The sequence below is a fragment of the Mesocricetus auratus genome, unplaced genomic scaffold (assembly GCF_017639785.1).
Source record: "Mesocricetus auratus isolate SY011 unplaced genomic scaffold, BCM_Maur_2.0 Super-Scaffold_100015, whole genome shotgun sequence".
Classification (NCBI taxonomy): Eukaryota; Metazoa; Chordata; class Mammalia; order Rodentia; family Cricetidae; genus Mesocricetus; species Mesocricetus auratus.
The window spans coordinates 55,084,583-55,106,492 of NW_024429198.1; the positions used below are offsets into that span (position 1 = coordinate 55,084,583).

Below are 21,910 nucleotides of genomic sequence, written 5' to 3' on the forward strand. Positions count from 1 at the left end.
CCACAGTCACATCACACAACAAACCTCACACAAGAGATTTATTGGGAGGGGGAAAACCCATGGGGGTAGCTGCCTCTGCTTGGTAGAGAAGAAGCAAAGAACTGAGCAGAAGACAGGGTTTATATAGGATTTCTTGGGGTGAGTGTGTGTGTGCGTTTGTAGTTTTCCAGGGTAGATATTTCCACAGTGGAGACTGAAGTCCTGAGCTTGGGCTTTTTACTCTGTAGGGTGGGAGTTGGGTCTGGATGTTAGGGCAGGTAAGAGTGTTCTGTGGGTGGAACCTGGGGGTTGAAGTTCCTTAGGGGAATGATCTGGTCACTTCATGTCTCAAGAGGCTTACAGATGGGGAGGACAGAGGAAGACAAGAAAGGGAATATAGCTAAAATTAAGGGCCATTTGAGAGGTAGTATGGAAACCCAATACAGTAGAAGCTTCCTAAAATATACACATATATAGTAATCCAGATGAAATTGCCAAGTAATGGGGAAGACAGAGCCCAACCATCCTACTCATCACCAAATGAAACTTCCAGTACTGAGATTTCCATCACATCTAATTGAGTTGTTGGCCAAAGGGGTCCCACAGGAACCCAGGCAGTTGCCAAGACTACACATTGCTCTCTAGAATTGATGTCAAGGTTCCTTTGTTGAAGACACAACCAACGCAACTCACTGGACATGGTGAAACCTTCACTTCTATGTGATAGTGTCTTCAGCACAGGAACGTACTCTGCACGCTACCAGATGAGATCCCTAACACCAACCTAGTCACCTAGTCACAAATCCTTTGATCTACAATGGTGTCCTGCCTGCAAGACAGGCTAGAGCCAAGGTAGCACAAAGCTTGCAGGAGTACCCAACAGACATCTGATTTGAGTTGAGGCCTGCTCTACAAGATGGAACCCATTCTGACACTAGTTGGGTAACCAAGAACCTGAGTCTAGATGGCCCAGGGACATAGGGTAAAACCAAATACTACTGTTCTAAAACAAAACAAACCCAAAAACCTAGCAATGAAATGACTCCTAATAACACTAGGCTATACTTAATTGATCAGTCCTTGTTCAGCAATCATTGGGAAGCTCCTCCTGCAGCAGATGGAAAGAAGTACAGAAACCCACAGCCAGACATTATTTAGAGAATGAGAGACTTTGGAACACTAAACCCTACAGAGGATGTCTCCATCAAATCCCTTCCCTCAGAGCTCAGGGAACCCAGCTGAAGAGGAGGAAGAGGAGTGTAAGAGCCAGAGGAGATGAAAGATACCAAGAAAATGAAGCTTTCTAAGTCAACATGATTACAGCTCATAAGAACTCAGAGACTGAGGTAACATACCCGAGGCCCTCTGTTGTGTGTATTATGGCTCCCAGTTTGGTGTGTTTATGGGGCTTGAGAGTGTGTCAATAAGTGGGTCTGATCTTGTGCCTTCTTTTGGGCCCTTTTCCTTCTTTAGTCTTGCCCACCTCTGATGTGATAGTTTTATTTTATTTCATATTTTTTGTTATATTTTATTATACCTTATGGCTTTTATCAGTTTACCTGACTTGTGATCACTACCTTTACATAAATGTTTAGAAAGAATGTCAAATGGAACCCTTTAATTTACATTTTCTTTAACTGCTAAATTTCTAGAGCTCTTTATAGATAGCTTATAATCCCTTTTCATATTATGATTAACAAATATTCTATTTTGCGGCTGTGTTGTCACTTGATGGTATTCACAAAAACACATTTTAATTTTGTTTATTTATTTATTTTGGTTTTTCAAGACAAGGTTCCTCGGTGTAGCTTTGGAGACTGCCCTGAAACTCATTCTGTAGACCAGGCTAGCCTCAAACTCACAGAGATCTGCCTGCCTCTCCTCCTGAGTGTTGGAATTAAAGGTGTGTGCCACTACAGCCCTGTGTACATTTTTAATTTTTATAAACTATTTATCCCTTTCTTGTATTATATCTAAAATTTTATTTACTATTTCTAAGTCACTTAAAAACTACACTAAGGGGGACTGGAATGATAGGCCAGCAGTTAAGAACACTGGCTGTTCTTCCAGAGGACCCAGGTCTCATTCCTAACATCCACATGGCAGCTCATAACTGTAATTCTAGCTCTGGGGAAATGACACCCTCTTCTGGCTTTCGAGGGTCAGATTTTAAATGAGGCCATCAAGTTGTTAAAAGCATTATTTGTTGAAAGCATTTACCCCCATTCACATTTCACAACCATATTTTTTGAAAAATCACTAAACTTTAAACACGACAGCTATTTTTGGAGATTCAATTCTATACCATCAGTCTGTATTTTTATCTCTATGTCAGTACTCCTTAAAAAACTATAATTTTGTAGTATACCATTTTTATTGTAGTAACTACATGTTACAAGAAATTTATCCTTTTTATCACATGTAAGTGTAGAAATCAGGGGCATAAGTATTCAGATTGGTATAATCATTACCATTACTATCTCTATTACTAGTCATTCTCAATGTAGCAAATTTTCAAAGGGAAAAGAATGAGTAAGAGGAACTTTGGTCTTCTGTCCAAGACTGTTTTGGTTATTCCTGGTCTCTTATATTTAGATATTAGCTTTAGCATTAATTTTTCAGTTTCTGCAATAGAGGTCATTGAGGTTTGCAGTTCCTAAATTTGGGGAAAACCACTCTCCTATAAAGATGACATTTCTTCTCATTCATTTTGGTCTTAATATCCTTCGCAAAACGGATTTCTTTGTCAACTTATTTCTATTTTATTCCTTTGGTATGATTGTAAATAGTTGCTTTCTTAATTTCACTTTTATATTGCTTTTTGTTACTGTATAGTGTGTGTGTGTGTGTGTGTGTGTGTGTGCGCATGTGTATGTACATGTGTGTGTGCGTGAATTCCTTAGGGTTAATTTGTAAGGGTACATCATTTGCCAACAGATATTTTTACTTTTCCCCTAATAATTTTTTCATTTTCTGCCTGATTACCTGGTCAGAATCTCTAGCACACCGCTGAGTAGGAATGCTAAGATTGACAAGATCAACCTTAGTACCCCTGAGACTGCAATCCTTTACAAGGTCTACTTGTAAGGCTGGCTCCCGGACGGCATCTGAGGAGCTGTATTTCAGTGAGGCTTCCATTGCTGTTAGATGAACACAGCTCACTACGTCCAAATCACTAATGCAAACACGTGTATTGAATATATGCATTTCTTTTGGGAGACTGGAATCAGTACATGCTGGATAAAGGATGTCTACATGAATAATTGCCAATAAAGTTGGGACTCCTCTGTTTTTAAGAGAGATTTCCAGATCCACATTTCAGACGCATTGTTACAAACATGTAGCTAGGGAAATTAAATATGCCTTGTGAGAACTCTCGAAAACTTCCCCAAAGTTTCCTTAGCTTCCATAACTGCAGTTTTCCCTTTGTTGATTTGCTTTATGTCTTTCTGCTGAAACAAACTGAGTCTAGTGAATTGGCAAACCTGGTCCGACTTTGCTGTTACAGCTATTCTTCATCTCAGGAGTAAAGCAAGGCAGCCTGTCAACGTGATGCTAGCTATGGGATTCTTTTCACAGATGCATTTTATCATGATGGTAAGTTCTCTGTTGTTTCCTTTGTCTTTTTTCTTTTTTTGAGCCTGACTTTGTTATCACCATTTAGTCCTTTCCCAGTGATGAGATTACAGACATGTGTCGACAATACTACTGGTATATTCTATTTATTAAAATAAAGGCTTTTTCCCCCCAAAGAGTGCTGGATTTCGTCAAGTAGTTTTTTGGCAATGATGATGTAGGCATTGTTCTTTATTATACTAACATTACATTAGTTTTTACCTATTAAACAAATCACAAATCCCTAGGATAAATCAGGCCAAGCCTCAGATTTCTAGTATAGGAAATGGCCAAATAAACATACAGTACTTGAACATAGTGCTAATAGCTGTTGCTAAAATAAAAGGGGGCGGGGGAGTAAGAGAGCAAGCTGGAAGGGTGTAATCAGAACCATTATCTGCGTAAAATTTATCAGAGCCAATACTAAGTTGATCAGAAATCCGCATGGTGAAAGGGAGACAGGCCCAGGAGGAAGATGGCCAGGCAAACTGAAAACAGCAGCAAGTAGGAACAAGCTTAGTGTCTTTAAAGTCACAGCCTCAGGAGCAAGCCGTCTGCAATGGCCGAAACAGTGAAGAAGATGAGACCAGATCGCACTGGGAACGTGTGGGCCACCAGAGACACATTTCAATCCCTTTCCAGTTGTGAGAGGAAAGCAAGAGTTCGCAGCACACTTTCTCAACCTGCCTAGGCAGCTTTACCCTGATCCCTCCTCCCTTTACCTTAGAAAATCCACAACAACAATCTCGGGGGCGGGATTCTTCTCACCTTTCTCAGAAAGGCCACACACCCCTCTGCTGCCTCTGGTTAGGGAAATGCTAACAGGCTTGCTCTGGGCGGTTAAGTGTGCGTGTTTTGTGTCACCCACCCTGAGTCTTAGGGCAGCCCCAGCGCTTAACTTTGGGGGCGGTGAGTTAACTGACGTCCAAAGACAAGAACAACTCCCCACTGCCTGGGCGCTGGGGGCTCCTTTGCACAGCTCGGGGCTGCGTGCACTGCAGCGCTCGGCGGTGGCTGCCTAGGGACGACACTGGCCGCGTCCTTACCCTGGGATCCCTGTGCGATCACCGGCGGGGCTTGCATTTCAGGGACACAAAGTGGGCTGGGGGAGCCTCCTGGGAGACCCGGCCCCCGGGCTGCCTCTGTGTCCCTCCGTGCAGACGGGAGGCGACCGTCCCGAACTCTCAGCGCGCAAACACACGCGCACGCACGCACACACACACACACACACTTCCCGGCGTGGTCAGACACCCCCCCTTTTTCTCTTCCCCCGTCCTCACCCGCGAATACGCGACACCGATGCAGCTCCGTGCAGTGCACCCCAGCCCTCCGCCCCCGCCCTTTCCAGCCGCCGTCCTTCCCTACTCACCCAGGATGCGGGAGACGCCCAGGGTCAGCTTCTCCAGGTGCGGCTTGCTGCCGGTTTGCAGCGGGGGCGGCGTCTCCTCCATGGCACGCGTCCCCACCCCGCGCGCGGCGGAGGCGGAGGCGGCGGCGGTGGCGGTGGCGGCGGCGGCGGCGGCGGCGGCGCCCGCAGGGACCGGGGCCGCCGCGCAGAGCCGGCCCGCCGGCTGACGTGCCCGACCCCGCCTCAGCTCTGCGGCCGTCGGGCTCAGGGCATGCCGGGAGTTGTAGTTTTCGCTGCCTGAGGCCTCGGCCGGGAGAGGATGGGCGGCCCTCGCGGCTCTGGCAGCGACAGTTCCGCCGGGCACTCGTTCCCGCGACCCTGGCCCGGGCCTCGGCTCACATCGCCGCGACCCCGCCTCGCCTCGGCCGCCGGGAGCCTCTCCCCTCGCCAGGGCCGGAGGCGCAAGCGGGGGCGGGCCTCTGCGCCGAGCGGCCAATGGGGACGGAGCCTGGCGGCCGGGGCGTGGCGGCCCCGGCGCGACGCCTCGAGTGGCGGTTGTTTCAAGATGGCGGGCGCGGCCGGCCCCTCCCTGCCGGGCTCCGCGTTCTGGAGCCGCGACTGTATCCTTTGCCCCGCTGCTAGGGGGCGCCGCGCCCTCCCGGGTGGCGAGGGTGGGGGCGCGAGGCTCTCGGTGGGCCCGAGAACGGCGGCGCGGAGTCCCACGTCGAGCTTGGTGGCCCCCGCGCCTGGCGACGAGTTGTCGCTAGGTGGGAATTCTGGCGCTGGAGGAAACCCATCCTCCTTGACTGTGGGTTCTGTAACAACAACAACAACAAACCCCAACGACAACAATAGCCTTTCGTGGGGACGACTCGGGCGGGCTCCTGTGCCAGCCCTTGCCTGGGAGCCCTGGCTGCCGGGGTGCCGAGTGGGTGGCGGGCGTGGGGGGACACACCCCGCTAGCTGGGCTGGCAGTCTTCGCTCGCTCTCCATTTAGAATTACCCCGAGTGTGCGCCTCCAGGAGCCAAGCAGGCGACTCTATTTGCCCCTTGGACTTCTGGGACCCTCTGAAGACGCCGTGTTTTCTAGTGCGGGTCTTCGGGAGCGGCGTAGGTGTCCCCGGGGCAGGTTCTGCTGGTTGGTGCCGGTTAGGGAATGCGATCGGAAGTGCCTGGGAGCGCCGCTGACTTCAGGACTGTGAGAGTCAGCCTCGCTGGGAATGCAAGTTTGGGGATTGTTTTTCGTCGTCAGGAAGCCTGGAGCTTCCCAGGCGCGCAGTAGTTAGACTCCCAGGTCCCATAACTGATGAGATTTCACAGCGGTTCATTTCTAGGATCTGGTTAGCTCTTGCATCCTAAGCTTTCACCTTGGTTATGTGCTTCCGCGCTCGAGGGGCATTGCTGGAGAGGAAATGTAATCTGTGCTCCCCAGTGCCTGAAAACAGGCCAGCTGGCTTGCTGGATGTGGTGACGACATTGTTTTAGACATTACTGTTACCTTTGGTAGGATCATTCTGGACGTCCAATTCTACTTAGCTCGCAGTGAAACTTGGAAAATTGCATTACCGGTTTCCTTTATTGAGTTACTTAGGTTAGAGTTCCGTGTGTGCCGACGGGAATACTTTTGCATTCTGTGCTGCCGTGTGTTTAGTGTTGTGCCCTTCTAAACAGAATTACTGCTTGTCTCTGATAGGTTGTCGAGAAGCAAATGAAATTACCTCATGTACTGTAGAAGAAAGCAGACCAGTGCAGTCTCAAAGCAAATTGTTTTCTTCCCTTTACTTATTAGAGTTGAAAAGCAAATACGCGCATCAGAACCACTCTGCCGAATTAGGAAGTCAGGAAATTGGGGTCCGTCTTTTCCTTAGGAAACAGTTACTTGCTTCCAACAGCTAATGGTATTTTTCTGATCCACAATAAAGCAGATGACAGTCTGTTTCCCTGGGACTGAATAAAGTAACAGTGCGTGCTCCAAGCCTGCGCTTTTGTTCTTAGCAGCCTTGTCCCATACACATTAACACTCAAATTTGTTATGGAAGAAATAATATATTCCCTATCTTTCACATTTTCTCGTACGCTGGATAGTTAATGTAAAATATTCAGACGTACCCACTAATGATGAGAAATTGGAATTGTATGGGGGAAAATGTGACGGTAATTAGGTTCTATAGAAATTCAGATATAAGAAAGAATTGCAAAGTTACTGGCATTCCTCAACCTACTCCATCTAATGACCAGTTAACACTGAGCCCCTGATATTTTCATTCTAAATCTCCATGGGGCATACAGCTGTGTTAGATGTACATTGATTGTTGCTATTTGCTGAAAAATATGATAGTTATGAACCATTTGGCCTTTGGATCGAGATTTCTTTCTGTCTCATTGATGATTATTTGCCAGACCACTCCAGAGTAAAATTTCCACTAGGAAAAAAACAAATAGTGCGTGCCTAGGATCTTCTATTCTTTGCACATTCGTGAATAAAAGATTTTCAGTGCTTCACTTAAATGATTAAATAAATGTGACTGAGAGATTTCTCAATCCTAGAAGTTTTCATCATGAGAGAGCAGATAATCAGTGATTGATAACATCACCTCTAAAGAAAGTTATTTGTATCTATGGCATATTATGGCCCAGCAATGCTATTTGACACAAGGTATTGGCATCTAATGTATGAATAATGAGGATGCCACATTGCATTTTATGGGTTAAATCTTCTGGAAAAACAATCTGTTGTTTGTGAAGTTCTTACTAATCTATGTAGTTCATTGTAGTATAAGAAAGTGGATACTCTTTCTACAGTATTAAAAGTTGATTGCTAGTATGCACTTGCTGGATTAACAGAACTAATAACAATATTAACAAATATGAACTACAAGGGAGTGGCCCAAAACATTGTAATAATTATCATTTCTGCCATTGAGTTTTCAAATGAAAATAGATTGAGACTTTACATAGATGTAGGATTAGTTTACCTCAAAACCTCTGTGGTAAATAACAATTATATATACCTGTGTTACGGGCACATGATTCACTGTTCAAAGGGGTAGAGAACAGTAAGCAACCTTCCTTCACATCTGGCTTCCTTTATACCACTTCTCCCTGGCTTCCAATTACTGTCTTCTAGAGAGATAGACAGATTGCTGTTGTCATTGAAAATATTCTCTAATTTGCAGTAATCCTTGTTGAAGTACTTCTAACAAGAGATAGAAATAAGGTGGCATATAGGTCCAATACATTTGGTATACTTTTTGATCTTTCTGAAAAGTACAGCTTTGCCGTGATACTTTGTTTATGATTTAACAAATAAAGCTTGCCTGAAGATCATAGTGCAAAGTTAGCCACACTAGTTAGCCATGAGGGCTGGGCAGTGGTGGAGCACACCTTTAACCCCAGCAGCCACACTAGTTAGCCATAGAAACCAGGCAGGGGTGGCACGGGCCTTTAACCCCAGCACTGCTGTATGCAGCATGTTTTATACCCTTGTCTTGAATTGTTTTTCCTGTTTTTGTTTTTTTCAAGCGCGTTTCAAACATCACACCATATATTGAATGCCCACTGTGAATAAAAGCTCTGTGTTAGTCTTGGAGGATAGAAAGTAAAAGAATGTTCTGTGGCTCAGGAGACCGTACCATTTCATTTCCTAGAGCTATTTTGAAATTGATTATTGATGAATTCAGCATTAGATTCTTTGGAACAGAAATTCCAGCTCTCCAAAATAACCAAAACTCATCCACAGTGTTTAAAGAAATTGAAAACTTATGGGTGCTTATTGTCAGTCAACATCTTTTTGTCGGTATTTATTTCTTTCAGACAGGGTTTCATGTAGTGGAGACTGGCCTTGGTCTCTTAGTCTTCTGCTTTGTTCACCTAAGTACGGGGGTTATAGGTCTATACCACCACACCTAGCCTATCAACCCACATCTTAAAGTTGTGATAGATAGCACATGTCTATACCACCATACCTAGCCTATCAACCCACATCTTAAAGTTGTGATAGATAGCACATGTCTATACCACCACACCTAGCCTATCAACCCACATCTTAAAGTTGTGATAGATAGCACATGTCTATACCACCATACCTAGCCTATCAACCCACATCTTTAAGTTGTGATAGATAGCACATGTCTGTACCACCACACCTAGCCTATCAACCCACATCTTTAAGTTGTGATAGATAGCACATGTCTATACCACCATACCTAGCCTATCAACCCACATCTTTAAGTTGTGATAGATAGCACATGTCTGTACCACCACACCTAGCCTATCAACCCACATCTTTAAGTTGTGATAGATAGCACATGTCTATACCACCATACCTAGCCTATCAACCCACATCTTTAAGTTGTGATAGATAGCACATGTGTTGCAGAAGGCTGTGAGGAACCACCCAGTAGCGCAGGCGGTGGGTGCCGTCTAGATTTCCTACTTTTCTGAGATTTCCGCTTTCTGTTGCCGTGGATGACAGAATTTAGGACCTTGCTCATGCCAGGGAAGCCTTTTACAGCCCCAGTGCTTGCCCAGCTCACATCCCTTGGAGCCTGGGTCTTCACTCAGACTAGCCTTAAACTCATTCTGTACTCCAGGCAGGTCTTAGACTCCTCCCTTAGCCTCCATAGCAGCTGGAGAATATTGTTAGACAATTTGTATTAGTGTTCACTGGGAAAAGCCTGCATCACTAGTATTGATACTGAGCTAAGGTATTTATCTATTTACTTTATTACTAAGGTACAATTTCCTATGTATACACTGTATTCTGGTGCTTCTCCCATTTCCTTTGCACTTCTCCTGCCCAGCTCATCCTCAGTATAAACCGTTTCCTTGTTTAGTAGGTTGACTTCCTTTGGTAGTGCACAGAGCTTAATTGGGGCCCTCTGTGAACTAATCTCCATATTGACCTTGTTAGGTATATTATTGAGCCTGCTACCTCATTTTCCACACACCGTGGTGTCTTGAAATCTTTGAAAACATTTAATAAACTGAAAAACCTGGTATTTTTATATTATTTGGATTGAAAATTATATATGTGCTTCTTGCTTGGAATGTTACCAAATTGTAGATTTGTAGTTATATCTGGATTAGGAATCCTCTAGAAAAATAACTTTCTTGTGATGGTACTTTTTCTGTAGCAGATGTACACACACACACACACACACACACACACACATGCATACATAACTATATATGTATATGTGAGACTGAACTCTAAATATATACATTTATATACACTTGTGTATATGTACACATTTGCTATAAGAAAAGAAGTATTATAACAGCTTTATACACATATATACATACATGCATACATACATTCATTTGCTACAGAAAAAATATCTTTTCTGAATTTCTCCTTTCAAAATTCAAAATAATTCTTTTTTTGTCCTGAAAATTTCTTACATCTTCTATAATAGGGCTTCTTGGGACATTTCATGAATGTATTACAGAAGCTATAAATATTGCCTTTATGGCTGCATGACTGACTTGCCCTAAAACATTGTTTGATCTTCAAAGCTAATGCCTGTCTTGGAATTATTTATTCTTTCTACCTAAAATAACTTTCATCTTCTCCATGGCTCTTAACTCCTGTTTTTTTTTTTCTTTTTCTTTTTTTGTAAAAGGAAAGCAACATAATAGCAGAATGTGTATATCAGAAAAGTAATTTGGGAAGAAGTGTGAGGGAAAGATTTATGGACTACCATGGTTTCTATCATTTTCTCTAAACATAAGGTTGTAACGTGCATTCTTTCCCCGCATCAGTCTCAAATGAACACATAGGATACTATAGTAATTAGGAAGCTGTTGGTCATTTGCTATGTTTTCTTAATGGATAGCTCTGATTCAATTATTAACCCATAATTACTAATATATGTTTTTATAAATCTTGTCTTTCTGAGGATGCCATCCTCATGGGTTCTCTCCTTCCGGGATCACATGGTGACTCTCCACCCTTGAATACATTTCCCAGAATCCTCCTCAACTCCTAGTCCCACCTATCTCGCTTCCCTATTGGCCAACAGTGCTTTATCAACAAATCAGAAAAACATACACAGAAGGACTTCCCCCATCATCTCCTCTTTTCTGTCTAAATAAAAAGGTTTTAACTTTAACACAGTCAAATTATATAAAACAGAACATCCATGAAGAGCTATAGTTACAATATTTAGTTCATTTAGTAAGATTTAAAGAAAGGATTTTATCATGTGTCCTCTCTGTGTGGTAAAGTCTAATATGTAGCTTATTTTTTTATCAAAACTAAGAAAATCTATAATTATAACTATCTGTCTTCAGTTCCATCAAAGACCACAGAAGGATAATATATAAACTCTAGAATTGATAGAGACATCTTGCTATGTGGATAGTCACATGAAGTTCTTCTGTAACATTGGGCATCCATCTTCATTCCATTGGCCACAGTGTGCTGGCAGACTTATCAGCAAACCAGGAAATTTTAAACTGTCTGCCTGCATTGGTAGTTTCTCAGTCATTTTTCTGTGTCCTGCAGATCGTCTGGCAGACTCTTCCATGGAGCAGCAATCCTTTAGGACTCTCCCATCAAGTTTAGCAGTCACTTTTCTGTGGGTCCTGCATGTCCAGTCTATCAAACAGTAAAGGCAAAAGCAGTTTCTTGCCCAAATGGCTAATCTTGCCATGTTGAAAACAAACTCTACAATGAATTTCTTCGATGCCCATCTTCCTCTCAGATGTAATTAGTGTCCCAGGAGTAGTTGTGACTCACTGTCATTAAAAACCGTAGCCATTTAAATACCATATATATTGTGTAGGTCTTTGAAGGGTTTGGAGAATGTATATCCATCTCAAATATATTTCTGTATATCTAGAAAACCTAACTAACCTAACTGTAAGTTCTGAGTATTATAGGTGACTATATATAATCTGTATTTAATTATGTATTACATTTTAAAAGATCAGTGTAAACACAATACTTAAACAAGAGAGAAATATACATATCACAAAATCGACCTTAAATTTGTATCAATAAATGAAAATCCATACCAATGCAAAGTATTCATTTCTATATAATATTCCCTTTTTCCCTTTAGAAATTGATTGACTGTGATTATTACCATTTATAACCAATTCTGTATAAATGAAAACAAACATTTATAATCAATATTTGGGAATGTGGGCGTTGTTCTCTCCAAACTACTTCCTGCTGTTAGGGGGGTGCTGTCTTGGTGATCCTAAGAAGACCCAGAAATCCTGGCTGCAGTGGTCTGTAACTGCATAATCTTAGCTGTTTTGAGATGTTGGATCACCTGGGCCACTGCTTCAGGGGGTCTTATTTCATCAAACCATATAAGTCTGGAAGGAATCTACAGCTTTTCATTTTCTGTGAAAACACAAGCAAAAACTCTTTTCTCAAGTAACCTGTACTTATATTTAAATTTAGAAGTCAAAGCATTTTTACAATATTTAAGATGGATTAATTTAGCAGCATTGATAATCAAATATCTTTTAGCAGTTGTTGCTCCTTCCCCAGCAATTAAACAATTCAAAGACAACACAATAGCATACAATATTCAGACTCTCTGTTGTATTTTACATCTTTACATGGCTTTTTTATTACTCCATTTCTTTTATTTTTTCCTTTTATGAGACAGAGTTTCTCTGTTTGACTTTGGTTCCCCTGGAATTCACTCTGTACATCAGGCTGGCCTGGAAATCACAGAGATCTGTTTGCCTCTGCCTCCCGAGTGCTGGGATTAAAGTTATGTGCCACCACACCCAGCCCCTCCCTCCCTCCCTCTCTTCCTCCCTTCCTTCCTTTCTTTTACCACTATCCTGTTCCTTTTTCTCTCCCAGGTCTACGTATTTTCCTAAACACACTATAAACCTATTAAAGATTTTACTTCATCTGAATCTGACATTATTGTAAATCTTTATGGTTTTCTGGCCACGTGTCTTTTATCTGCTAAACAACGTTGTTCAAATTAAAGTGGCGGCTGTTTTAGCCCCTGACTTTCCAACATGGCGGGTGTAAGTTTACTGCACACCACCTTAGTCTATGCTTGGAGATGTAGCCACTGCCACTGCCACTGCCAGCTACTCATATTGTTTGGTAGTGGGGCCTCTTAAGAGAGCCATGCATTTTTTCCCCACTTATGCTGAGTCATGAAAGGCTCCTCCCTTAAAGACACCATTCAAGTCTCTACTTGTCTCTAGAAAAACATAGCCCATCTGAGAAAATGCTGCTACCATGAAGCTGTGCTTCTCTTTGTTCTTTTGTTTCTAAAAATCCCTTTTAATTTTTGTCAGGTTTTAAGTGGACGTTCATAGTACCCATGTTACTGGCACCATATGTAACAAGCATTCTTTCTGCCAGCCTGGTTCCTGAGTTGCATCAGTCCCACTATATTAATTATGAAACGGTTGGCCATTTGCTATGGGTTCTTATAGCTAGCTCTGACTTAACTATTAACACATAGTTACTAATATATATTTTTTATATCGTCTTATCTTTCCAAAGACAATATCCTATGTGTCCTCTCCTCCTGGGATTACATGGTGACTCTTCACCCTTAACTACATTTCCCAGAATCCTTGATGCCTAGTCCCACCTATCTTGTTTCCCTATTGGCCAACAGTGCTTTAACAACCAATCAGACAAACATATATACAAAAGGACTTCCCCCATCATAAAGTTATCATGATCTAAAGTTGAACTTCTGTAAAATACTTATTTTTCTAGTTTTCCTATTAATTTATGAATTCTCACATCAAAAGTGATGAAAATTTATTACAGATATACATGGATATCTCATGATGTTTTATAGTATTTTCCTTCATGTTCTCCTCCACAGTTTCTGATGAAGAACAATCAATAGTTTATGTTCCAGGTATGACATCTATCTTAAAGTTGCAGCTTCCCTTGTTTTTTAAGTATTAGGAGAATGTAAAACATTGGACAACCTTGTATGTGCAGTTGGATATGGAACAGTTCATTTGAACATAATTTTAAAAAAAGCAAACGATTTTCAATATTTGGCTATATCCTCTTAAGATTTGAAAAATTGGCTCTTCTTAGGGTCTACATGGGCAAGTCAAGCAGAGTCATTGAAGGTACTCCGGGTGAAAACTCTCTCAGTCTTGGATGTTTGATGTTACCTCAGAATGTTGTAATTTATTGTTTTCAATGTAACCTACAAATGTTCACAATATTTCACCTAACTGGACTTTCTTTATTAACCTTTTTGTGATTGTATTCATGCCAGTGTGTGCATACATGTGTGTGCATGCACAAACACATACACACACACACTCATGCACGCACGCACATACTCTCATGAATTTCAAATAAAATTTATTAAGCATTTCTCATCAGGTTCCATAAAGTTCAGGATACCAAGAGAGGGAATGTGGGGAAGCTGAAAAGATTAAGATCAAAGTCTGAAGTCTTGTTTAATGAACATTCTTAGGACTCTCCTCAGAAGGAAATACAAGATCAAGACTCAAGTTAATGAATCCAAAAGTTGATCTTAAAGTTAAGACTTGCAGGGTGGCTGATGCTTCTGTCTCCATGGATTCTTTAAAAGGTGCAGGAGACTCAGTGGCTGAACAGGTCAGTAATCTTTGTCTTGTTTGTTTGTTTGTTTGTTTTTTTTTTTTGGCTTGTGTGTGTGCAGGGTGTGTGTTGGTGTTGAGGTGGTTGTGGGTACACTCATGTTTGCATGCATGTGTACATGTGTGGAAGCCAGAAATTAGGTATCCTCTACTCCTCTATTACTCTACTTTGCTGGGGTTTTTGGGGGGGCGGAGGAGGGGCATCTTTTGTCTGTGACACAGGTCTCTTATTGAACTCAGAGCTCTCCCTGGTTAGGCTGTAGGGATCCACCTGTCTCTGTCCTTTGCACCCCTTCTAGTTGTAAAGTTACAGGTAAGTACTACTATGTCCTCATTTGAACTCAGATTCTAAACTATATCATTCCAGTCTAGCTTGGTGAATCAGTGAATTTACTGGGATTACTTATATGAGCCTGAGTGACTCCAAGGCAGCTACATCACCAAAATCCACCCCACTATGGGTGACAACTCAGAAAAGTTATACCCTGGAGGTCGCTGATCAACTTAGAGGCAGCAATCCTCTCCTCAGAAACTGTGTCCTGCTTTTAGAATTTTGGGGAGTGAGTTAACTTTCTGAGTTGCCCTTTCTGAGCCTTGGAAGTTTCTGTGGAGTCCTGAGTCCTAGGCATCTTCCATCCCTCAAAAATAGGGCTTCATTTTGGAGGAAGCAGCTACTCAGCAGCTGGTTTTGTAAATGCTTCTCTTCTTCCTCCCAGGACTGCTCATTTTTTGAGATATTGTCTGTGACTGCTTTTGTAGAATCATGGAGTTACTGCAAAGCCCCAAATAACCCAAACATTTATTTTCAGACTAGTTACAGAAAAAGTTTTACAATTCCTAATGTGTAATCATGGAGACATTTTGGTATCGATTACTGATGATCATCTAGTAGTGAACAGGATTCAGTGGTGAGCTCCAGGACAGAGTGTCTTTATGGATGGCATTAGAGAGAAAATGATGACTTGTGGTGTTTCTGCTGTTGTTAGTTGATGCTGTATGAGCACTGCAGTGCACTCAGAAAGGCCATAAATGAAAGCCATTAGCTAATTACACAGTTGTCATATTGTTTCATTGCCACAGTTTCCAGTTTCATTATGAGGCTGTGATAAACCACCGACCAAAAGCAATTTGGTGAAGAAATGGTTTATTTAGCACTCACTTCCAGGTCTTGGTCCAAGAGTGAAAACAGCAGGAACATGAAGCAGAACCATGGAGGAGGAGGGGTGCCGCTTCCTGCCCTGCTCTCTGGCTCACTGACCAACATGTCACCACTTTTCCAGTCATTTTAACTGAGAGACTTCACTGGAGAGGTGCGTCAGCACCTACATGGTGTCTAACTATATACACGTCAAGATTCTGTATTACCTAGGAGTCTCCTGTGACTTCTTGACTTTCATGGTTTTAAGACGCCTCTAAAGTTGTTACAGTACTGGAGAAAGCCCACTGTGCTACAGAAAAGAATGGCATAGTGTTTAAGAGCACAGCCTGGAACCTGGTTTTGCCCCCCATTCTGTTATGTAGCTGCTGTAACTCTGAGCAATCTGTGTACTCTTTAAAAAAAAAAACTAAAACAATTCTGCCTAATTGCACTGCTGTGAAAATGAGACGGAGTAACAGGTGAAAAGGACTTCTTGTATTTTTGGCATGTGAGGAACAGTAGAGGTAAACTCCACTTCTTAGATCTGGCCATTCACAATTCTGATTTGTTTAAAGCACCACACCTAGGGTCTTCTCTCCAACCTTCATATATTTTAAACAGTCTTGGGACTACAGTGTCAGGGATTCTCAGTGTCCTCCATTGTCACCATAGCATTCACCAGGGGAAAGGTATGTTCTCTAGTTCTGTCTGTGTGTGCATTCCTCTGTATATTCCATGATGTTGTCTGGTTTGTTATCAGTTCCCTCGCATGTTTGGAATTCATAGTGGGTTTAAGTGAAAAACATGAATAGTGATTAGCCAGATAATTAATTTCTAAGAAATTTTACTTTCCATTTTTAATTTCATAAATTTCTCAAAAAGTACTTGAAAATTCTTTTCAGTAAAAAAAAAGTTAACCAGAAGATGTTTTATTCTAGAATATCTGCAAGGGAGGAATGAAGAGTGCATCATTGAAAGATTTATGTCTTGAAGACAAAAGACGGATTGCTAACTTAATTAAAGAACTGGCCAGGTGAGACAAAACTTATTTGGGACAACTTATTTTCAGAGCACAATTTTGCTAATACATTTGATGTCTGTGGTGACTTCGATAAGAATCACCCCCACAGGTGTATCGATTCCGATGCTTGGTCACCAGGTGTAGCATTGTTGGAAGGACTAGGAGGTGTAGCCCTGTTGGAGGAAGAGTGTCTCTAGGGATGGACTTTGGGGTTTCAGAAGCTCCAGCCATGCCCAGTGGTTGTGCTGCTGTGCTGACAATGGACTAAACCTCAGAAACTATAAGCAAACTCCAACTGAAAGCTTTCCTTGTAAAGAGTTGCTGTGGTCATGGTTCTCTCCACAGCAATAGAACGCTAAGACATTGGCATTACTGCCATTATTTTTATGAAACAAGACTTGAAAAGTTTTTGTATTACCCAAACACTTACCTTCAAGTGCTTACTCCCAATGATCTAACATCTCACAAGACCTCACCTTGAAAAATTATTGCCACTTCCCTATAGTAACATAGGTTGGGGACCATGAATATTAAAACTATAGCAGTGTTGCAGGGGAGACTCACTCAAACTATTTAACTGTACTTTAGCTCTGAAGTTATCGCAACTGTAGTAAGGTGCATCTAAGGAGTGTGCCTCATCCACTCTTCCATGATACTCTAATGGCTGCTTTATATTTCCCAAAGTGGTTTTATATTTAGTATCACATTATAATTCTTACTGAAGAATGAGTTCTTATTAGTATCAGCTTTGATAAATTTAATTTTCTGATATAGAACTCTAGGAATCACAGAAATAAAATGAAGTAGACGTTCTTTTTTTCTTAAGAAATAATAACTTTTTATTTTGAGATAACTGTAGATTTTATGGCATTTGTTAAACATACAGAGAGAACTTATCCTCCCTTTACCTAGTGTCCAGTGATTATAATATATTGATTAACTAGTACAATATTACAACTAGAAAATTTACATTCACAGACTTTATCTGTGATGTATAGAGATCACCACTTTTACATGTATTCATTGTAAATTTGTTAAAAATCACCAGTCAGAATTCAAAATATTTCTGTTACAAGGATTTTCTTGTTTGTTTTTTGACGTCCTGGGAATTTACTAGGGCGTTATACAATGCAGGCAAGTGATAGACTACTTTATTTGCACTCAAAAAAATTTTGAGTATATGCATATGTGTATAGATATTATTGGAAACTAGAAAAGAAGGTTGGATTCCCAAGACCTGCAGGTGGTTGTGATCCATCTGACATGAGTGCTGGAATCAACTCCAGTGTTTTGTAAGCACTTTTAGTCTCTGATCCATCACCCCAACCTCAGCACAGATCTTTTTTTCCTTCCTCCTTCCTTAATCCCAAACTCCTGTTACTCTGCTCTCTGTCCCTACAATTGCATCATGTCAAGAAAACTATATTTTTTGACATCAGTTATTTTTACTTGGGATAATTCTTTGAAGGCATTCAAATTGTATGTATTTCAGTATTTTTTTCCTTTTTATTATATTACTTTTGGTATAGAGGTGCTAGATTAGCTAACTATTTATCTGTTGGAAACATTGTAATTCTTTCCAAATTTTGACAGTTACAAATGTAATTGCTGTGAGGTTTTCATGTGCACATGGAAGTTGGATTCCTTTGTGATTGAGTGTGATTGTTTTATAAGAAACCACATTCCAAAAAGGTTGTTGCATTTTATAATCTAGGTGTTCTGAATTCTACCTTCCAAATTTGTACAGTTTTAATTTTAGGAATCTCATGGGCATTTAGTGATGTCTTGGTTAGTTTGTCTTTCTATAATTGCCAATGTTATTGAACATTATTTCATGTTCTTATTTCTGTTTATATCTTGACTGAAAGTGGGTACATTCTTTTGGCCATAGCATACCAGAATGTTTGCATGTTTTTTTTGAGTTTTGAGAATTGTTTATATGTTCTAAATATAGATCTTTTGTTGGATATGAACTGTAAAATACTTTCTTCTGCTCTGTGATTTGCCTCGTTATCTTCAGGATCCTCCATAGTCTAAAAGCTTTTTTTTTTTTTTATCTTTGTAGTCATTGATCCATTTGAGTTGTTTTTTTGTGTTATAAGCATGTCTAAGTTGAGTTTTGTTGTTGTTGTTTTTATTGATGTCCACTTACCCAGCACCATTTATAGAAATCTGTTTTGTGTTTCTGTTAGAAATCAATAGGAGTATATTCGTATGTTCTTTCTGGGTTCCTGTCTTGCATCTCTCTACCTGCCTGTCCCTCAATTTTTATTACTGTACATGTACAGTATAGAAAACCTTAATACTGGGTATAGCGATTCCTCCCTCTTTGTTCTTGTTTTTCAAAAATGCCAGTGCTAGTCCTTTAATGCAGAATATGGAGCTGCACAGGGTTGGTTGTCATATAATGTTTATTGAGGGGGACGTCGCTTGCATGAGAAGCTGAGAACCTGAGGTCAGCACTCTGCCTCAACCGGAACCCCAAGAGGAGAGCGTCGTCTTCTCCTCGCTCTTTATGTCCATGCCTTCTCCCAGGTACCTGTGGCCATGCCCAAATGACTGTGGTTAATGCTACAGGTACGTAAGATCTCCCCCTACAAGTCCGTTCTGTAATAACTTTGACACAAGCATGCCAGTGTTGGTAAGACAAAAACAAACATTTCTGTTGACATACTAGGAGGTATTTCATTAAACTGTATATCAATTGTTAGGAAGAACTAAAAGTCTTTGCTGTGTTGTATCTTCTAATCCATTAATGTAATTATTTGTTGTATTGATTACACATTAAGGAAGGGAAATATAGGAACCTCCCATGGGGTGAGTTTGACCAAGGATGATTCCCAATTTCTCTCCCTGTGTCTTGTCTGACTCAAAGAAAAGGCTTTGATCTGTGCTTATTGAACTGCACAGAAAATGTGGTATGGGAAAGGAACAAGCTGTTCTTTACAGAGCTCTTTAGCAGAGTTTCCAATGGAAGGGTTACTTTACTGACTCCATAGGATCCAAAATAAGTACTTAGACTTGCAAAAATGTTACCAGCTTATATAACATATTGCCTCCAATAATTATGGGATATCTGTTTTGTTTAAAGTTGTTTTCAATGTTTTGGCTATTTTGCCAATGATTACCACAACACACATACACATTATTCTGTGTTGGGGCATGGAAAACTATATAAGGTTAAAGCTATGCATCTATCTTAGGTTGTAGAAGCTAATTTCATGGAACATCAAAGGCACAATAAATTTGGTTACATTGTTCTCTTAAATGCAGGCTAAACTTAAACTGACTGAGCCCCCACTCAGTAGGATAGTAGGCCCAATACATAGACTTAAATGATCTCAAGTCATGCTATTAATTTGACTAAGGTCCAGCAAAAGTATAGTCTCTTTGGGGTCAAGAAATATTTTCAGAAAAATCTATCATTGCAGTATGTCTTCAATTACGTAGATGTTCAATTTCTTCAGTAGCTGTTTCCAACTTTCAGGATGTAGATCTTGTGCAAGTTTTCTCATATTTATACATAAATATTTAATCTTTGAAAGCAATTTTAAGTGGTAATTTAGTCTTTAGGTTTGTGACTGAACTGTGTATTTCAATCATTTTTTGTTTTGTTTTTATTTTTTTACATTTTTTAGAAAAGATCTTGCTTTACATGTCAATCCCAGCTACCTTTCCCTACCCTCCTCCCACAGCTCCCCCCCCCCATCCTCCTACCCTATTCCCACTCCCTTCTGCATAGGGGATATCCAGAGTCTGTCATTTCGTTCAGGGCAGGGTTTAGGCCCTCCCCCAAGAGTCCAGGCTGGGAGAGCATCCCTCTTTATGTTATGGACACATGAAGTCCATTTGTATGCCAGGGGTAAATACTGATCTACTGCCCAGGCCTCCTCACTGACTCTCACATTCAGGGTGTCTGGATCAGTCCCATGCTGGCCTCCCAGCTGTCAGTCTGGGATCCAAGAGCTCCCCTTGTTCAGATCAGCTGTCTCTGCTGGTTTCACCAGCCCATTCTTTGCCCATTTGCCCATCACTTCTCTCTCTCTGTCACTGGGTTCCATGGGTTCAGTTCAGTGTTTAACTGTGAGTGTTTGCCTCTGCTTCCATCAGTCACTGGAGGAAGGTTCTAGGATGGCTTATAAGGTAGTCGTCAAGTTCATTATCAGGAATGGGCATTTAAGGTAGTCTCTCCACTGTTGCTTAGTTTGCCAGTTGGTGTCATCCTTGTAGATAGATAGAGGTCTCACTGGTACCATATCTCTCTTCAAACCTATAATGACTCCCTCTATTATGGTATCTCTCATCCTGTTCTCCCCTATTCTTTCCCCAACTCAACCTTCTTGCTCCCCCATGAACTATTCTATCCTCCTCTTCTCCCCTTCTCTTCCCCCCCCCCCCCGCCGTGCTCCCAATCTGTTCAGGAGATCTTGCCTCATTCCCCTTCTCTGGTGTACCATGCATATCTCTCTTAGGTTCTTTCCTGTTTCCCAGACTCTCTGTCAGTCCAATTGCAGACTGGCACTCCCCTGATCCATGTATAAAATTCATATATGAGTGAGTACATACAGTGTTTGGTTTTTTTTTTTTTTCTTTTGTGACTGGATTACCTCACTCAGGATGGTTTCCGCTGAATAGTGCTCCATTGTGTAAATTTACCATATTTTCTCTAAACACTATTCAGTTGAGGGGCATCTAGGTTGCTTCCAGGTTCCGGCTATTACAAATAATGCTGCTATGAACATAGTGGAGCAGATGCCCTTGTTGTATGAATTTGTCTCTTTTGGATATATGCCTAAGGGTGGGATTGCTGGGTCTTGTGGTAGATTGATTCCCATTTTCCTAAGGAATCTCCATACTGATTTCCAAAGTGGGTGTACCAGTTGGCACTCCCACCAGCAGTGGAGGAGTGTTCCCCTTTCTCCACATTCTCTCCAGAATAAATTGTTCATGGTGTTTTTGATTTTAGTCATTCTGACAGGATGTTGAACATTTTCTCAAGTGTCTCTCAGCCATTGTAGACTCCACTATTGAGAATTCTCTATTTAGTTCTATACTCCACTTTTTAATTGGATCCTTTGGTGTTTTGGAGACTTGCCTCTTGAGTTCTTTGTATATTTTGGAGATCAGCCCTCTGTCAGACATGGGGTTAGTGATTATCTTTTCCCATCTGTGGGCTGTTGTTTTCTCTTGTTGACTGTGTCCTTTGCCTTACAGAAGCTTC

General features: G+C 41.3%; 2 protein-coding genes across 2 annotated transcripts in view; one reads left to right on the top strand and one right to left on the bottom strand.

The window, feature by feature from the left end:
- The window catches only part of Tpgs2 (tubulin polyglutamylase complex subunit 2), a 55,045-nt gene extending 49,901 nt beyond the window's left edge, over nt 1–5,144 (bottom strand). The window contains exon 1 of the mRNA XM_040757966.1: nt 4,964–5,144. Within this exon, the coding sequence (XP_040613900.1) occupies nt 4,964–5,045 (82 nt within the window). The 5' untranslated portion in view covers nt 5,046–5,144. The remainder of the gene's footprint in view (nt 1–4,963) is intronic.
- Nucleotides 5,145–5,169: 25 nt separating this feature from the next.
- Nucleotides 5,170–21,910, top strand: part of Kiaa1328 (KIAA1328 ortholog) — a 242,993-nt gene continuing 226,252 nt past the window's right edge. The window contains exons 1-4 of the mRNA XM_013122841.3: nt 5,170–5,562; nt 13,771–13,806; nt 14,386–14,528; nt 16,607–16,701. Of these exons, the coding sequence (XP_012978295.1) occupies nt 5,262–5,562; nt 13,771–13,806; nt 14,386–14,528; nt 16,607–16,701 (575 nt within the window). The 5' untranslated portion in view covers nt 5,170–5,261. The remainder of the gene's footprint in view (nt 5,563–13,770; nt 13,807–14,385; nt 14,529–16,606; nt 16,702–21,910) is intronic.